The sequence below is a fragment of the Silurus aristotelis genome, assembly GCF_946808225.1.
Source record: "Silurus aristotelis genome assembly, chromosome: 9".
NCBI classification, from domain to species: domain Eukaryota; kingdom Metazoa; phylum Chordata; class Actinopteri; order Siluriformes; family Siluridae; genus Silurus; species Silurus aristotelis.
This window is the reverse complement of record NC_139582.1, coordinates 16212518-16231152: the sequence shown is the minus strand read 5'-3', so window position 1 is coordinate 16231152 and position 18635 is coordinate 16212518. Positions and strand designations below refer to the sequence as shown.

The window sequence follows — 18635 nt, the reverse complement described above, 5'->3', positions numbered from 1 at the left end:
CCTTACAAACTGATTCATAATCATAAAGACAACAATACGGAAATCTAATATTCATCACATAGAAACCAGAAGATTCATTTATTATATTCTATAAATTATTAATTTCATTTTCATAAAAAATTTTATATATATATTATATTCACACATGATCTCAGCTGGTAAGTGTAGCTCTAAGTAAATTATAAAGGACTGATTTGGTGTACTTTATTAATTCAAGCATCTTTCTGAATACATGAGGTTCTTAAATGACACTGAACATTTCCAGCAGAACATCAGGAAGGTCACATGAGAAGTTAAAGAGCATTGGTGTGCCAGATTCCTGTGTGTGAGGTACTTGATGCTCATGATTGTCAGGGTTCTTAGGAGATATGTTGATATGATTTCTTTTCACCTGAGTTCATTCAGACCTACTTTAAAATTTCTGTTTTGTAGCTCCAGATTTTGGACCATTCATTTGGGGTCCTGATCTATAATACATATTTATTAGCATCAGCACCTCAGGGTCTTTGATACACAAGTGATGATGAGTGGTGCTGAGTTTTTACCTTCATCGTTCGGACAAGGACTGAGGTATGGATAGATTTTCTCAGTGAAAGACTGACCAGTGAAAGAGTAGATATGAGACATAGCCTCAACATCATAAAAGGAGACCAGGCCCTCCTCATAATCCACAAACACTCCCACCTTCTGGGGTTTTTCTCTCAGGGAGAGGGGGAGATAGGTATTATCACGAGCCGTGTACTCATCCTCGTTCCTCAGAATCACCGTCCAGAATCCATTCTGAGGGCAAAATTTTTCCAACTTCCCCTTCCTGTTAACAGACTCTCTGGCCACTCCTAAACGCCACTCAGTCTTCCCACTGACCTGCACCTCATAGTAAAATTTTCCTGAGGAGAAACCCTGAGTTCCCAGTACTGCTGTATAACGAGTAAATCTTTTCGGGGTGTCTGGAATATCTTGCTTTTTATCTCCGTGTGTTACTTGTTTTCCTCCCATATAAAAGATGAGATGAGGATTAGCAGTCTCAGGATCCAGAGTCACATCCACTGAGAGGGAAAACACCAAGAAGAGATAGAATGAGTATACAAAGAAAGTTTAAATAATAATACCTTTTAGAGGCATCGGTTATTCTTTCAACAGCAAATCCCACCAAATCTTTCTCCTTTCTAAACTTTCTAAACAACAAATGACAGGATTTGCACACACACAAACACACACACACTATATATATATATATATATATATATATATATATATATATATATATATATATATATATATATATATATATATATATATATATATATATATATATACCACTAAAGGCGCCCCCCACACTTTGAGAACCACTTTATTAACGAGTAATCAAATAATAATACAGACGCTCTCCAAATTGTTCGTAAGTTGTTACTGTGTTCGTTATACTACGCATATAAGAGCTAGAAATACTATCAAATAATCAATCAAATATACTCAAACAAATCCAAATACTGCATACAATATTTTGTATTAAGTAATACAAAATTTTTTTATTAATAATAAAAAAAAAAAAGATTCGCTCGAGTCCAGTGTGCATCATGTAGCTTGCGGGCAAATTTCAATTTGAGCACAGGTTTGTTCGTATCCGAGAAAGTTCGTAAAGTGAATGTTCATAAAGTGGGGAACCTCTGTAATTACAAAGGGATCATCAACTGCAACCATTTTTTATTATCATTATAGTGTCATTGGAACTCTTGGTGGTTTATATGTTGGGGGGGGGGGGTAATTAAGAAGTTTATGTCAGGAATGAGAGAATGATGGGTAATTTGGCTTTGTGTTGGCTGGGACAATTAACAAGTGATTGTAAACATGTACAGCTGGAAATAAAATGTTATAGTTAATGCAGAATAATGTATAATATTATTATTCACTTCCGGTTTGGGAATGCTGTGCGCATCTAGCTGCCGCTCCATGCTGGGTTATTGTTTTGTTTTGTTTTGTTTCGTTTGCCTGCTGTGTTAATTCACGTTTCGGAATTATTGTTTGGATTACTTCCCGATCTGAGGAATTTCCATACGGCTGGATGTTATCTTTTGCCTTTCGGCGTGCTGGAGAACTCGTGTTGGAGAGTTTTTTTGAAAGTTTGGTTTCTAGTTTATCGCGAGCCCTCTACCCTCTCGATCTTACATCGATCTGACTAACTATGAGGGGAGTTAACACTCTACTTGTGGATTGTCTGCTAGCATACTGTTTGGTCAGGTAGCTACACTTTCCGTGTGCTTTTGTTGATGTTTGGTTGGGTTCGGTTCTGGCTAATGCAGTAATGCTGTTGGCCGACTTTTCCATGGCTCTTCTCAGCACGTTAAAGTTTCTGGCATTTACTACTCTATCTCTGGCTATTTTTGGTTTCAACACTCAAATGGAAATCGTATACAGCCCCTGTGAACTGCTGGCTCTAAACGGGCACTGGCGCCTCGACCCCGCGACGTATGACCATTGCCGTGCATCTGGTATCCTTCGTCGCCCAAGATATATATATCGCTCTTCCAGAAGGAGATACGTCCTTTATCAGTCATCATCGTCTGGGATACCTTCTATCTGGTCCATTAGCAGGGCTATAAAACAGTCGGCTCGTTCTCATAATCGACATCGCTCCCTTATTAACATTAATATGACTGACTCTGTGATTAAGCACACCCCTACTGTCAATGGAACAAATAAACACTGTGCCCTTTTAAATTGTCGATCTATCACAGACAAAGGCACCTATATGAGCTAATAGTTGACAATAAATATGACATTTTATTTCTCACAGAGACTTGGCAGGTACCAGATGATTTTATCCAGCTGAAGCTGCTTACCCCTATTGGATATCGACATATGTCAGAACCACGTACAACTGGTAAAGGGGGTGGTCTTGCTGTCATTCTTCGTGCGTCTTTAACTGTCTCTAAACTGGTTTTTCCCAATACCACGACATTTGAGTACATGGTTATGAAGTTTGGTATCAAACATCCCGTTGTACTTATATTAATTTACAGACCACCTAAACAACAAAGTGACTTTTTCTCAGAACTCAGTGAACTACTAACCCAAGCATGTGCTGTGTCGTCCCAAGTTATTCTTCTTGGTGATTTCAACATTCATGTTGATACTGCTTGCTCCACTGCTACTCAGCTAAATGTTGTCTTTGACTGTTTTGACCTCATCCAGCATGTTAATTTTCCAACTCATACTCATGGTCACACGCTTGATCTTGTTTGTACATCTGGTCTGAATAATATCTCTGTTGACAGTTTAGCTACCCCTCTTTCTGACCATAGACTCATCTCCTTTGATTTTACATCTATTTGTCCAGTCAACCACATCAAAAATCTAACCATACGTTATCGTCATTTAAATACTGTTGACACTAGCTCCTTTTGTGATTCTGTTGCCTCCTCTGCTCTTTCTGATGTGCTAAATTTAACCTGTCCATCTATGATCTATGACAAGTATTGCTGTACTGTTGAAAAATTGTTGGATGAGTTTGCCCCAACTAAGATTAGGTCTGTCCCTATGTCCCATTCCTTCCCGTGGTTTAATGCAGAGCTTCGAGGTTTGAAGGTAAAATGTAGACAACATGAACGTTTTTTTCAGGAAAACTGGTTCAACTGGCCATTTTCTTATATATGCTGAATGCCTTCAGCAATACAAACTAGCCTTAAATACAGCCCGCTCTTCCCATATCTCCAGCATCATTAACAAAGCAAGCAATAGGCCCAAAATGTTATTTAGCACAATTAATAAACTGACTCAAGCACCAAAGCAAAGCCTTAGTGACTCTGAATCCATGGTTATGTGCTGCTCTTTCCTGAACCATTTCCAGGGTAAGCTAGACACTTTGTATGCGACATTTGGTGAGGAACCAACTACCGATGAGCATATGAAATCTCAAACTATTAATTCTATGACAACCCTAGCCATGACCAATTCCTCTTCAATCACTGAGCTAATACAAAAATCTAACTCCTCATCATGCACTCTTGATCCTGCACCTACTTTCCTGCTAAAAGACTGTACATCGGCGATTTCTGCCCCCATCTCCCACCTTATTAATATGTCATTTATCTCCTCTACTGTACCTGTGTCACTTAAGACTGCTGCTGTTACTCCCATACTCAAAAAGACTAATCTGGACCCGGCAGACTTATCCAACTACCGCCCTATTTCCAACCTGCCATTTGTATCGAAGATCATGGAAAAGGCTGTGGCCTCTCAGCTGCAGTCATTCCTAGCTGGTAACAACCTCTTTGATATTTTTCAATCTGGCTTCCGCCAGCAGCATAGCATGGAGACCGCGCTAGTAAAGGTTGTTAATGACACTGTCTGTCATAAGATTTAACTTTCACGATTAGCGGAATTAGGCATATCAGGCTCTGCACTACACAGGGGAGTGGTGGCTCCAGCGGGGGAGTGGTGGCTTCAGCGGTTAAGGCGCTGGGTTGCCGATCGGAAGGTCTGGGGTTCAAGCCCCGGTATCGCCAAGCTGCCACTCTTGGGCCCTTGAGCAAGGCCCTTAACCCTCTATGCTCCGGGGGTCCCTTACGAAGGAAATATCAAGGTCCGTGACGTGGTGCTGCCTTCCCGTGGGCTCACCACCTGCAGGAGGGACCGTAAGGGACGGTGCTGTGAGGATTGGGCAGCAGTTGAAGGCGGGGGCCTGCTTAGACTGCTGCCCCCGCGACCCGAATTACGGATAAGCGGGAGAAAATGAATGAATGAAAAAAAGGCTCTGCACTATCCTGGTTTTCCTCTTATCTCACGGGCAGGCAATATCACATCTCCATACACAATTCCAAATCTCCTACTGTCTTACTTAAACAGGGTGTCCCACAGGGCTCTGTTCTTGGCCCACTACTATTCATTCTGTACATTCAGCCGCTTGGCAACATCATACGTAGACATGGTTTTAGTTATCATTGTTATGCTGATGATATTCAGTTATATACTTAGTTATATACTATATAACTGGTCCCGCATCTCTAATAAAAAACAACTCTGTGGACTTTAGTCTTGATCTGGATGCTACTAAGATTTTCCCCTCAGCTACTGTTAGAAATTTAGGTATCATACTCAAACCCCTCACTATCCTTTGATGCCCATATTCGCAGCCTCTCCGAAGCTTTTTTTTTTCATTTACAACGCATTGTCAAACTGCGACCTTTTATCTGCAGAAATGATGCCGAAACATTAGTGCATGCTCTGATTACGTCCCGTCTCGACTACTGCAATTCACTCTTCTCTGGTCTATCAGCTCACTTAATCTCACGTTTACAGTACATACAAAACTCGGCTGCCAGAAACCTCCAATAAAAAATCTGCCCACATTACCCCAATATTATTGAATCTTCACTGGCTGCCAGTCTCATCTCGCATAAAATATAAAATCATACTCCTCACTTATAAGGCACTAAATGCTCTTTCCCCTCACTATCTTTCCGATCTTCTCTCATCCTATGTTCCTTCACGATCACTCCGGTCTTCAAATTCTGAACTTCTTTGTGTACCTAGATACCGTCTATCCTCTGCGGGTGGCAGATCCTTTTCTGTCATTGCTCCAATACTATGGAACTCCCTACCCATTGCACTCAGAACCAATACCACTTTGACTGAATTTAAATCAAGGCTTAAGACTCACCTTTTCAACCTCCACTATCAGTCAATGCATATGTGTTAGGAGTCCTTAATTTTTCTGAAATGTGGTGTATGCTTCATGTACTATGTAGTGTTCTATCTCTTGTCCCGTATGTTTTTATGTCTATGTTGTCTCTGCTATTAACTCATGCAGCTGCATGTGATCCTTCGTCCTGGGCAAATGTCCGACGAATATGTTTATGTTTATGTATGTTCATTATATTATATTGTACCTTGTAAAGCGTCCTTGAGCTTGGGAAAGGCTTTATATAAATTAAACTTATTATTATTATTATTATTATTTTATTATTAATATAGAAAACAGAAACTACAGTGTACCTGCGTACCGCTGAATCCTCTTCAGCTCTGTGGAAACTGATGACAACAAAATGATGACATTGATTAAATAGGAATGTAACATACACGTGGAATTACAGTAGATCAATCTATAAAACAGATCAAAGCAAATATATCTTTATTCATTAAACAATAAACCAATAACTTGTAATTTTCTAACCGATATCCTTCTGTTTCTCACTCAGTGTTACACTGAGTTTCTTATTCAAAGTCTCCTGAAGCTCAGACAGATTGGTTTTCAGGGCCTTCACACTCAGATCAGTTTCAATCCTGATGTTGGTCCAGTTCTTGGTGCGTGGAACTCTGCACACTGTCGGGTAAATCTACAGGATAAACAAGAAATCCCTCAACTGATGTGCTATGACCTTCTGCATCAAGATTGAGTGAGCGAGCAAAGAACACTGACCTGTAGCAGATGAAGATGATCATCAGAATTTGAAAGCTGCTCCATCCTAATATCGCCTCTTTTTAGCTCATCAATTTCCTCTTCCAGTTCTTTAACGAGTCCTTCGGCCTGCTTTTCCACTGCTTTCTCTTTCTCCTCCATCACCTCCAGCAGCTCAGCCTGGCTCTTCTCAATGGAGTGAATCAAAACGGTGAAGACTTCAACACTTTCTGATGTTTCTTTCTCTTTGTTTTTCTAAAAAATGAAAAGCATCTCAAGTTCATCAACTAACAGTGAAGATTAACTAGAATAGAATGGAAAGAAAATGCATGATTTTATATCACTCACTTTACAGAGCTCTACTGACTGATTAGTCTCCTGGATCTTTTCCAGTCGCTCCTGGATCATATGCTGCAGCTCTACCTGTGTTTTCCCCAAGTGGCTCTGCACAGATCTCAAAAAACACATAAACCATCACAATCACGGAAAATCAATTCCTTCACAATCCTTTATTGGAATAATAAATGTTAATGATTGATGTCTCTCACCCTCCACTGTCCAATCTCCTCCTCAAAAGAAGCCATGTTGTGATTCTTATGGTCTGTCTCGGTACAGAAGTGACACACATACATCTGATCGTCTCTACAGAACAGATCCAGAGGTCTCATATGCTTCTGGCATCTGTAGTCCTCTAAGTTCTTCACTGCATTGATTAGTTTGTGTTTCTTGTAATTCGGAACATAATTATGAGGCTCTAGATGAGATGCACAGAAGGTCACGCCACAATCCAGACAGGATTTTATGGCTTTTTGTTTCACATCAGTGCAAGCATCACATAAAATATCGTCTGAGACTGTTTGCCTCTTGAAGTGATCTGCAACGTCTCTCAGCGTTATATTAATCTTGAGTTCAGGTTTATTGATGAATGATTCATTACACAATGGATAGTAAAATCTTTGACTTGCTGCCCAGCTTTGTGTGATGCAGTTCTTGCAGAAGCTGTGTCCACATGGAGTGGTGATGGGATCAATAAACACTTCCTGACACACAGAATTTAAGTTTATTTCTATAGCATTTCTTAAAACATTGTCTCAAAGCAGCTTTACAGAATGTCAAAATTATAGAACAAACACCTAAATATACTATGTGTATTTATCCCTGATGATAAAGCCTGGGGTAACTGTGGCATAAAAAAAGTCCCTTAGATGGTAAGAGGAAGAAACCTTGAAAGGAACCAGACTCAAAATAAAATCCCATCCTCATTTGGGTGACACCAAGAGTGTGGTAATAAATCATTAAAACTTAACAAACACCGGAGAGAGAGAAATACTGTATCATGATAATTAGTAATGTCCTTTATACAGCTAGATGGAGTTGTGTAAACAGGAGTTCCTGAGATGATTATATAATTGCTAATCACTTAATTATCCATTTTTAGTGTCCCCTAATCTAATTTCAATATTGACATACAAAGCACTTAAATCGCAGGACCTGAGCTAACATTTGGTCTACTGTGATATCTGCGTATTCTGAAATACTCCAACCAGCCCATCTGACACCAACAACCATGCAGCGACTGAAGTCAAAAAAATCCCACATTTTACATTGCGATTTTTCATGTGAACATCAGCCTAGGCTCTTGACCTGCATGACTGCGCTGCTGCCACATTATTGGCTGATCACGAATGAACAGATCGTCAGGTGTTCCTAATAAAATGGATGGTCAATGAATAGCGCAATTAATTACACTTATATAAACTGTGTAACTTACACTCAATAGGTATCTCCAAGCTGCTCCTTCTGCCTTGTCTTTGTGGTAATGAAGATTCTGCCATGTTCTTTTTTTTTACGGCTCCGTTTCAATCCCTCCAACAATAAGTCATTTTTTAGTTGACACACTGACACACACTTAGCCTTTTGACAATTCTCTATATTGTACCACTTCCTGGTTTCGAAAGTAATCAATCACACTCTAACTTACAGTATGTATCAGACAAAAGAACATGTTTCAATACATATTTTAATACAAATAAGCTATTTGCTTTTAATAATATATTTTATTTCTTGTTTATACCTCTACCATTGTACACTGTAGAACATTTACCTCAGAATATATATCTGTCTTGATATGATGATCTTTACTCCGTTTAGTAAAACAATAAACCTATAGTAAGATTTCTGGCACAAATCTGAACCGTGAAAAAAAAATTAAACAAAGTACATACGTTTACTCTTCTCTAAATCAGAACTGCTCACGTTGACGTTTTTTTGCTGAATGAGCTTTCAGATCGGCTCCGGTTTGACTCGTACTGATGCAACATTAGGTGATCAGACAGGTTTTTTGTTCAAGTGAGTAGAATTTTTTGTTATTCGCCTGCAGCTCTTTTGATTTACAGCTGGGTGTGTGTGGAGTTTTGTAAAATATTTGCAAGGAGTCAAAATCAGAAAATGTGTTTGTATTGTATTTGTCTACGGGAGTTAAACATAAAGTGTTAAAAGATAATTTAGTCTATTAGTCTGTCTGCCTATATGATAATAATCAATCAATCAAACAATTCAGATTACGAGGTTAATATTATGGTGGTTGGATTACAGATGTGAAATTGTGGAGAGTGGTAGCTCAGATGAACTTCTGATCAGAAGGTCATGGGTTCTAATCCCCCCATCACCAAGCTGGCCACTGCTGGGCCCTTGTGCAAGGCTCTTAACCCTAAGCTTTACAACTGAGATAACTGTAGGTCATTTTGGATAAGGGTTTCTGCCAAATGCCATAAATGTAAATTTCTGGTTAAATAGACAGAAATGAGATTTCCTTTGTTTTTTATCTACAGTATATTTCTCTTAAAATGTCTCTATATAATCCAATATGTGATTGAAATTAAATTATCCTATTAACACCGACTCTTACAAACAGTTAAAAATATTTTTATTTTCAATTAAAAGAAGAGGATTTAAAAAAAAAAAACCTGAATTCATACATTATAAAGTGACAATGTAAAGTTTTACAAACTGCCTACACCTCAGTTATACAATTAACCAGGACAAATGCTGTGTTATATTGAAAAAATAAAAATTAGAAGGCAAAGCTGACAAAACTTTAACTCATTAAGCCACTGGCAAAAAAAAAAATACAGGTCAAATACAAGGTATTTCTATAAAAAACAAGAGAAAATATAATGATTTATTATCAGAGTCTATTATAATGACCCTGTTAGCTAAATTAGCTTGCTAATACCTGACTAGACTAAATTTGTTTTTTTTAAGGTGTGAACAGAAAGACAAGAATTAGCTGGCTAATATAATGACTAAGTAAATAATATCAACTAGATTTTATTCAAAAAGTATCCAAAAAATATTTTTTACCACAGATTATGTTGACAATTACACACACACCAATTTAATGAACTCAACTGGTCCAGCTAATGAATGATACGTGTCTGATCTTGTATGTCTTCTACTTCCAAACTTCTCTCAGACTGAATACCTGAGGGTACTCCACTTTTCCAGCATGACATCATCAAAGGCTCATTATCATGCATTCTGCTCATTTCCATCTGAAAAAGAAAGTGGTATGAACTTTGATGCACGAGTGATGATGAGCGGTGCTGAGTTTTTACCTCCGTCGTTCGAACAAGGACTGAGGTATGGATAGATTTTCTCAGTGAAAGACTGACCAGTGAAAGAGTAGATATGAGACATAGCCTCAACATCATAAAAGGAGACCAGGCCCTCCTCATAATCCACAAACACTCCCTGTATAATATACAATCTATAAAACGTATCAAAGCAAAAATGTTTATTTATTGATCAAATAACCAATAAATCAATCAACTTTTATACAGTTCATCTGTTACAGAGTTCTTAGTTTCTCACCAATATTCTTCTGTTTCTCACTCAGTTTCTTATTCAAAGTCTCCTGAAGCTCAGACAGAGTGGTCATCAGGGCCTTCACACTCAGATCAGAGTCAATCCTGATGTTGGTCAAGTTCTTGGTGCTTGGAAATCTGCACACTGTCGGGTAAATCTACAGAAGAAAGTTGAAATCCCTCAGCCGATGTTTTGTGACCTTCTGCATTAAGATTGAGCGAGAGAGAGAGAGAGAGGAACACTGACCTGTAGCAGATGGAGATGATCATCAGAGTGTGAAAGCTTCTTAATCTTAGCGTCTCTCCTCTTTAGCTTATCAATTTCCTCCTCCAGCTCTTTAACGAGTCCTTCGGCTTGCTTTTCCACTGCTTTCTGTTTCTCCTCCATCACCTCCAGCAGCTCAGCCTGGCTCTTCTTAATGGAGTGAATCAAAGCGGTGAAGACTTCAACACTTTCTGACGTTTCTTTCTTTTTTTTCCTCTAAAGGAGAATGAACATTTATTAAATTATGGTGTGAATGTCTATGTAGACAAAACATAGTATAAAGTACAGTAGGTAGCTGATATTAACGTTCATGCTTCACCTACTTTACTGCGCTTTACTGAGCAATTAATTATCTGGATCATCTTTAGTCGCTTTTGGATCATCTTTTGCAGCTCCATCTGTTTTATCCCCAGTCGATTCTGCACAGAAATAAAAAACACATGACTGCTTTTTTATTTTACTTTTTATTACAAATGCAGCATTTTAAATAATTTGCATTTTTCATAAAAAATAACTCATGAAGTCTCTCACCTTCCTCCCTCTGCTTTCATCCTCTAATGGAATTATAACGTGATTCCTGTGATGTATCTCAGTACAGAACTGACACAGACACATCTGATCATCTTTACAAAACAGACTCAGAGGTTTCCCATGCATCTTGCATCTGTAGTCCTCCACGTTTTCCACTGGATTTATAAGACTGTGTTTCTTATCTCTTAGAATACGATTATGGAGCTCTAAATGAGATGTACAGAGAGAGACACCACAATCCACACAAGAAAACAAGGCCTTCTGCTTTACACCGGAGCAGTCGTGGCAAAGAATCTTCTTTTGTTCAGTAGCATTTTTCTTCATAAAGTTACATGCAGCTTCTCTCAGTGTTGTATTCAACTTGAGTTCAGGTCTTTCCGTGAATTTTTCATTACACAACGGACAATAATGACAGTGTTTCTTCTCCCAGCTTTGTGTAATGCAGTTTGTGCAGAAGTTGTGTCCACATGGAGTGGTAACAGGATCAGTGAACACTTCATCACACACCGAACACTGTAGCTGCTCTTCAGTAATGAAGCTGCTGGATTCACCTGCAACTGGTGGACATCATTTTAGATGTATTTATTAAAGAAATGTAGCATTATTTGAAGACAATGTTGTAAAAACAAATTTGACCAGATTCCCAGTCATGCCAGGGTTCAACTCTTAATCCCAAACCACCAGGTAAAAAACAATATGAATGCGAACTCAACTCATGGAGGTCTGAACTCCTCCAGGTTCAAGTAATCAACATGACTGTTAAAGTTAAACATAAAGTTTAAACTTTTAGGTTTAAACTTTAGTTCAAATACAACATACTTTTTTTAAATTTATTTTTATTATCTAGCTCTGAATCTTCAGTTTACTGTTTTGAGAAAGAAAATACACATCCCTCATTACAGCTAGATATTTGTTCCAGCTTTGTAGCAAAAGCAGTTCTGAGCTCCAGCTTAAAGCTTCCGAGTGATGTTCTGTCCAATGCAGCACAATTTCTACCCACTGTTCTCACTTTATTACCTTAGTATCAATATAATCACATAATAATACACTAAACTTTCTTTTCGGCTTCTCCCGTTAGGGGTCGCCACAGCGGATTCTCCGCACGTTTTGATTTGGCACATGTTTTACACTGGATGCCCTTCCTAACGCAACCCTCCCCAATTTATCCGGGCTTGGGACCGGCACTAAGAGTGGCTGGGGATGGTTCCCTGACCGGGAATCGAACCCGGGTCGCAGCGCTGGGAGCGCTGCATCTTAACCACTAGACCACCAGGGGACCTTACATATAATAATACACTAATTATTATTAAAAGAAGAGCAGATGAGAAACTTACAGTCATCTGATGTATCCCTTCTGGCTCTTTTATTCATAAACAATTCAGCCATGTCCTCCTTCCGTCTCCAAATCCTTTCACAAAGAAACCACATTATTCCATTTAAAATATTACCATACATTATACTGTGAAACATTGACTCAGCATTCTCACAGATCTAAGGGGGGGGGAAAACCAGAGGTGGCAAAAGTAAACACATTCTCTCCCTCCCTCATTTCAGTAGAAGTGCAGATAGTCATGTTTTAAAAGACTCTGGTAAAAGTTAAAGAACTGACTATACTTTTTTTTTTTACCAAAATTAAAGTAAAGAAGTTTTGGGCTATGACATGTACTTCAGTAAAAATAAGTCTTTATTACTACCTGTTTTAGTGTCACGCTGGTAACTGGACTTCATGTCACAATATTTTATATTTGAGTAAAAAAAAGACGTTGTGAAGAAACGTGTGTTGCTTTAAAGGTTTTAATTCCGCCTCCTTTATATTTATTTATTTATTTGTTTATATATTTTTTTTTAAATGGTCAAACAGAAATGCGCGCTGCAGTATACAAACTCACGTGTAAAAAAAATAACAGTATGTGGTGTCAGTGATTCGCCTCTAAATCCGCTCTTGTGATGACAGTGGGTTTGCAACCCGGAAAAACTAATGGTATGGATTTTTGCACATGGCCAATAGTTCCAGCAATCATCTATTGGTGCCTCAACTTCTATTAATAACTAAGGGACATTTTAGTTTAAAAGCCAATCTATATTATCAAATGCAAACATGATATCAGTAAAACATATATTTAAAAAGACATTTTAAAAAAATGTGTCCGGCTTTGTTCAGAGTGACGTTCCAAATGTGGGGACCGTATTCCGCCTGAAGGCCGTAGTTTGGGGACCCATGACTTAGAGGTTCCTCATCGGAATACATTCATTTGAGGTTTCAATTTGGCTTCTTTGTTTGCCTTTATTATTACAAGTGCAATCCTGCCATTATTTTAATATCTTTATAAGGGGACATTTATTATTGATGCAATTATAGATATGTGTCAAACTAAATAAAAGTAATAGAGTGGATTATAAACACATTGGAGTAAAAGTTCCAGACAACAATGAATTGATACTCAATTTTTTTGCGATTAGTAACAACTAATACAACTAAATGGTTTATATATTATCAAAATATATGATGAATTTCAGGATCCTACTATTTTCGTAACCAGAAATACACAAATCAATGTGTGCAGTGTACATACCCTGTACATTTATAACACAAACGCAAAACTCAGCCATAGGCGTTGCCATGGCAACTCTTAATCTCTCAAAGCGCGCTCTAAGGGTATGTTCGAATTCAACCAAGCATCGCTGTTACTAGTAGGTATTTCCTGACTGGTTTAATACAATATTTTAATTTATTTCTGTGTAAATCCATGCATTAGTTTTGTATATAATGCATGCAGATATTGCATTATATTGTAAACAGGGTTTCGTTTTTATTGCGCTGTTTAAGAGGAGACTCAGGGAATATTGTGGTGCTGATTTGAGACGCACCCGCGATCGAGTAGGAAAAAAAAAAAAAAAAACGAGAAACAGGCTAAAGCTAGTCAGCAGCACGGCGACCGTCAGCGCTCAGCACCGGCTCTGCTTTCTGATGCGGCGGATATTCTTTGTAAGAAACGCGGTTTTATTCGCATTTATTCACTAAACACCTTCCGGAAGCTTCTAGTGAGCCGTAATAAATAAACAAAATAACCGGTTCGATATGACGCCAGCTAACTGCTCCTCCTCGCCCTCAGTTAGCATGTAGCTGTAGCGTTCTAGCATGAGTGTGTTATTGTTCTGAGGGAGAACACAGGGGGGGATCACCTGCTCAGGCTATGCTAGGCTAGGCTGGGCTGTTGTCATTGTAGCTAGTCACTACATAACGCTGCTTTATAGATGTATAGCGTCTTTATTTCACATGTTCTTATCGGTAATACGCAGGAATTCCGTAGGTTATACACCACAAAACATTTATTTTTATTTTAAATATATTTCACTGTTAACGCGTTCACATGGGAAACAAAGAGGTTTACAAACAGTAAAGAGATTCGCTCGGGGACGAGTCGACTCTTGGGAACGAGTTGAATCGACTCTCAGGGAGGAGTCGGTTCCTTTTTTTTTCTTTTTTTTTTTGCGTGAAGTTGACTCGCATGTGTAATTGTCTCAGCTCCTTTTATTCGTCCATCCTTTCTCCTTTCACTGTATTTTCCACGTCTTCCCTTCCTTTATATCTTTCATATTTAATATAAAAATTTTCCTATTCCCATTTCCTGTGCATCTTTTGTTTTCTATTGTTTTCCCCCCAGTCCTCCCTTTCCACAATTTCTTCCTCCAAATAATCCATGCAATCATTTATTTTCCTTATACTGCTTCCTTCCTTCTTAATATTTATTTTCTTTTTTCTCTTTATTCTTCTCCTTCTTTCATTCACCTCTTCATTCCTTTTTAAACTCCTGTTTTTTTATAAAATAAAATACAATTTATAAAAAAATATGTGAATATTTTATTTTTTCTCTCTTTTAGTTATTTATTCCAGTGCTCCATTACTGCTTCTATTCTTTCCTTTTTTTCCTCCATTTCTGCCTTTATTTTCCTAGTTGCCATCCTTCTTTCACTTTCCCTAATTTCTTGTCATTATAGCCTTTCTCCTTTGAATTTACTTCCTCTACTCGTACCTATCCTCCCTTTATTTTTCCTTTCCTTTCATTCCTGTTTTTGTCCCTCCATTTCTCTTTTTTTAAATTCTCGTCTTCCATTCTTTCTTCTATTTCTCTCACACCTTTACACCTCTTTTACCTGCACAGGAAATGCATGTAACCTCAACCTGAATTTGTCAGATGGGGGGATTACATTTTGCATGAAATGAAAATTAATTGACATGCAATTTAAATAGATTTGTAATAAAAAAATTAATCATACAAATTGTATCATACAAAATGTTAAAATGATAATAATATAATAGCAGCGTTTACATTCTCACCAAATCACACAAAACCCTAATGGAGGATTTCTTTAGACACAATGTTTGGTTTTAATGCAACATTCAGCTTCTTAATAAAATATTTAATGTTATTAACCATTTCATTTAACCTTTAAACACTTTAATCTTCCTGAATCCGAACAAAGAACCTTCTGAACAGGTCTTTAAAGAAACGTGGTTCGAGTTGTGGGTTTCTCTCTTTTAGTTAAGCGCTGTGTTTCTTCACCTGATTATCTGATATTAAATGGACTTCTGTAAATCAGGCCAAACCTCCTCATTCATTCTTTTCCTTCCTTTCTTCTCCTAGTCTTTCCTTCTTCTCCTTTCTTCCTTTAGTTTTTTTTCCCCTTTCTACCCAACATTTCTATTTTTCTTTTGCCTCATTCTTACTTCCTCCTCTGATTTTTCCACTTCCTTCTTTTACAAACTAGTAACATTCACAGACACAAGCAGCGTTTTCTCGCTATCCTTCAAACCCGTCGAGAAAACTAAACACACTGAAATGTCCACAAACACAGAAGCGTGAACAATAGAGGAAAATAACATTTTACCAAAATAAAATATAGAGAAGTGAAATACCTCACTGGCTGCCTGCAACAAGGGAATAAACAATCCTCAAGCACTGTACAAACCTTATTCAATTCCTTTTGACCAGCTGTGACTTGCACAATGTTCACACAGGAAATGTGCTTAAATCAGCTTCCTTCCACCAAAAGCAGCCACACAGGAAACGTACGTAACCTCGACCTGATTTTATAAGACGAGATTTACTCTCAGAAAATTTCATATGTAAATGAAATGTATGGCACCAATTTTACATTAAAAAAAAATTATAACACTTTATTTTTATTGCATAATCCACTCCTTCTTTTAATTTCACGACTCAAGAATTAATTTGTCACACACACATTTATATACAGCATAGAAACCTGATCAAATATAGTAGCTATAAATAAATAATGATTACGAATGGTACAAATGAAGTAGAAAATGCATTAGGGATATTAAACATGCAAAAGGGAAGTACACATTGTTTAGAACATAATTAGGAATGACAATAACAGAACCAAAGACAGTAAGAATATAAGGTGCTTTATGCAAATGCAGAATGAAAAGAAAGTTAAACTGAGCATAAGAGACGTATGTAATGTGTGAGATGTACATGCTTGTGCTTCCAAGTCTGATAAAGATGTTATAAATAAAAGTTTAAAAATCTGATTGCATAATATAATTGTGTTATATGCGGTTATATTTACAGATGTGGAGTAGAGACCGTGGCGAATGGTGAGGATATAATGCAGAGTTCTCAACATTTCTTTCCAGGCACTGAAAGTGAGTGAGATCTCTCTCTTTTTAAACTCTTCCACTGTTCATTTACTAGTTTGCTGTGTTCTCTTTTCCGATTGGTCAGAATATGTTCAGATCTGCTTTAACATGTTTACAACATTACAACTGTACAACATTTATTTGTGCTTTGTTCTTTTTAATGTGCAGTAATTTTAAAATTGCGATAGTTTTATATCAAATCATTGAATTTTTTATTTTGTAATACAATAGAGATCGACCGATTCTTTGGTTCTGCCGATTACTCGGCACCGATAGTTGATTGCTGGTGCTAAAGGGCAAAAAATCTGTACAGATAGTTTTTCCGGGTTGTGTCTGTTGCTGGGACGGCTGAAAAGAGCAGCCTGAAACTACGTGCTGCTTGTTTTTGTATGATTTATTATTTATCATTAAAAAAATGCATTTATGTCATTTAGCACATTTTTATTATTTTATACTGTTGCCAAACACCCCCCCCCCCCCGCCCTTGTAATACATGTCATATTTTGTAGAAGTGCCGCTAAAAATTGCGATATGATAAATTTGATATAATTTTTTTTCCCTCTACCGACATGCAGGCTGCACATTTATGGCGTTTGTGAGTGGAGATTTCTGCCAGGCACAGCACCTGGTCATCGTGGATAAGTGAAAATTCGGCGTGCCACATGACGATTACGCCACACGTCTACAGTCCTAACTTGTCAGCTTCGGGTTCGAGGCTGTATTTGCCCAAAGTTCACGCGTATGAGTCGGTCTGAGCCAACTGAGGCGCTGACGAGCCAGTTTCTTTTACGCCCTCTTCCTCTCTAGCGCCAAAAGATCATTTTTTGTTCTCCTAAATGGGTTAAAGCTAAACATTTTTTGTACATTCCAGAAAAATAGCCCCCGTTATTTATTTTTTTTAATTTAAATTTTTTAAGCGCAAATTTGAGTGTTTTTATACATTTGCTTTTTTTGGATCCCAAATCATTGTAAAAAACATCTTGTCAAAACCGACGCTCAGCCACGTGTCAAGATGAATCGTCCTGCTCCTGTTGAAATCACCTATGAGTGCATGAGGTTTCTGATTACCCACAATCCCACCAATTCACAACTGCCCAAGTTTACTGAGGTAAGATCACTCAGATATCGAATACACACGGTCACGAACACTATTTTACTTTGTAAAAAAAACTACTGCGATCACAAACCCGTCACAGATGTTAGTTTGCTGATGTTGATCGGTATTGTTGTAGGAGCTGAAGACCTTCGGGGTGCAGACATTGGTTCGGGTGTGTGACGCCACCTACGACAAAGCACCAGTGGAAAAGGAAGGCATTGAAGTTCTGGTAGGAATCCGTCTCTCACACAAACATGTGCAGTGTTCGCATGGGATCAGTGTACAGAAGTTCACACAGAACACTTATAAACATAATCAACAACAAGGTGAAGGTAGATGCAGCCCGATACGAGGGCGGAGTCAAAATCAAAGTTAAGTGTATGTCTTGTAGAGGTCGACCGATTAAATCAGTTTTGCCGATTAATCCGCAGTGATAGTTGGATGCTGGAAATGTTGGATATTGGCAAAAAAATCCATAGCTATAGAATTTTTCTGCTTCCGATCCACCATCGTTACGAGAGCGACCCCTGGAGGCGAATCACTGACACCACGTGCAAGACTGTGCAATATATTATATTTATTTTAATTTATTCATTGTATAATTCAATTTATGATTGAATATATTATTTATTTCATTTAGCATATTTTCATGATTCAATACTTTTTTTTTGTAATATAGTATTTTACCTACATTTGTTTTTTTATCCATTATCCATGAAAAAAACTATTGCTTGATTAATTGGTTATCGGTAAGTATGATCCAACCTAGCTATGGGTATCGGTGAAGCCCACTATTGGCCAATCAATAGATGTTT

The 18635-nt window shown here is 37.8% G+C and overlaps 2 protein-coding genes across 2 annotated transcripts in view; one reads left to right on the top strand and one right to left on the bottom strand.

Annotated features, from left to right (window-relative positions):
• Nucleotides 1-219: 219 nt before the first annotated feature.
• On the bottom strand, nucleotides 220-12467 carry LOC310731593 (zinc finger protein RFP-like). Its single transcript, XM_083551250.1, has 11 exons — nucleotides 12394-12467; nucleotides 11060-11616; nucleotides 10852-10947; nucleotides 10511-10744; nucleotides 10271-10421; nucleotides 6946-7445; nucleotides 6746-6841; nucleotides 6419-6652; nucleotides 6173-6335; nucleotides 5995-6030; nucleotides 220-1046 (listed from the first exon to the last, which is right to left on the bottom strand). Exons 1-11 carry the CDS (start codon nucleotides 12443-12445, stop codon nucleotides 490-492), a joined length of 2676 nt encoding a protein of 891 aa, XP_083407376.1. The 5' UTR covers nucleotides 12446-12467; the 3' UTR covers nucleotides 220-489.
• A 1407-nt stretch (nucleotides 12468-13874) lies between these two features.
• Nucleotides 13875-18635, top strand: part of ptp4a2a (protein tyrosine phosphatase 4A2a) — a 6433-nt gene continuing 1672 nt past the window's right edge. The window contains exons 1-4 of the mRNA XM_083551151.1: nucleotides 13875-14045; nucleotides 16657-16730; nucleotides 17300-17832; nucleotides 17957-18049. Of these exons, the coding sequence (XP_083407277.1) occupies nucleotides 17737-17832; nucleotides 17957-18049 (189 nt within the window). The 5' untranslated portion in view covers nucleotides 13875-14045; nucleotides 16657-16730; nucleotides 17300-17736. The remainder of the gene's footprint in view (nucleotides 14046-16656; nucleotides 16731-17299; nucleotides 17833-17956; nucleotides 18050-18635) is intronic.

What these genes read in the sequence shown, in the direction of transcription:
- LOC310731593 (XM_083551250.1), bottom strand. Translation starts at nt 12,445, where the DNA reads ATGGCTGAATTGTTTATGAATAAAAGAGCCAGAAGGGATACATCAGAT. An exon ending in AAGGGATACATCAGATGACT is followed by an intron (nt 11,617 to 12,393) that starts GTAAGTTTCTCA and finishes GATGTCCACCAG; the next exon opens with TTGCAGGTGAATCCAGCAGC. An exon ending in TGAGAAACAGAAGAATATTG is followed by an intron (nt 7,446 to 10,270) that starts GTGAGAAACTAA and finishes ACTTAAATTCTG; the next exon opens with TGTGTCAGGAAGTGTTTATT.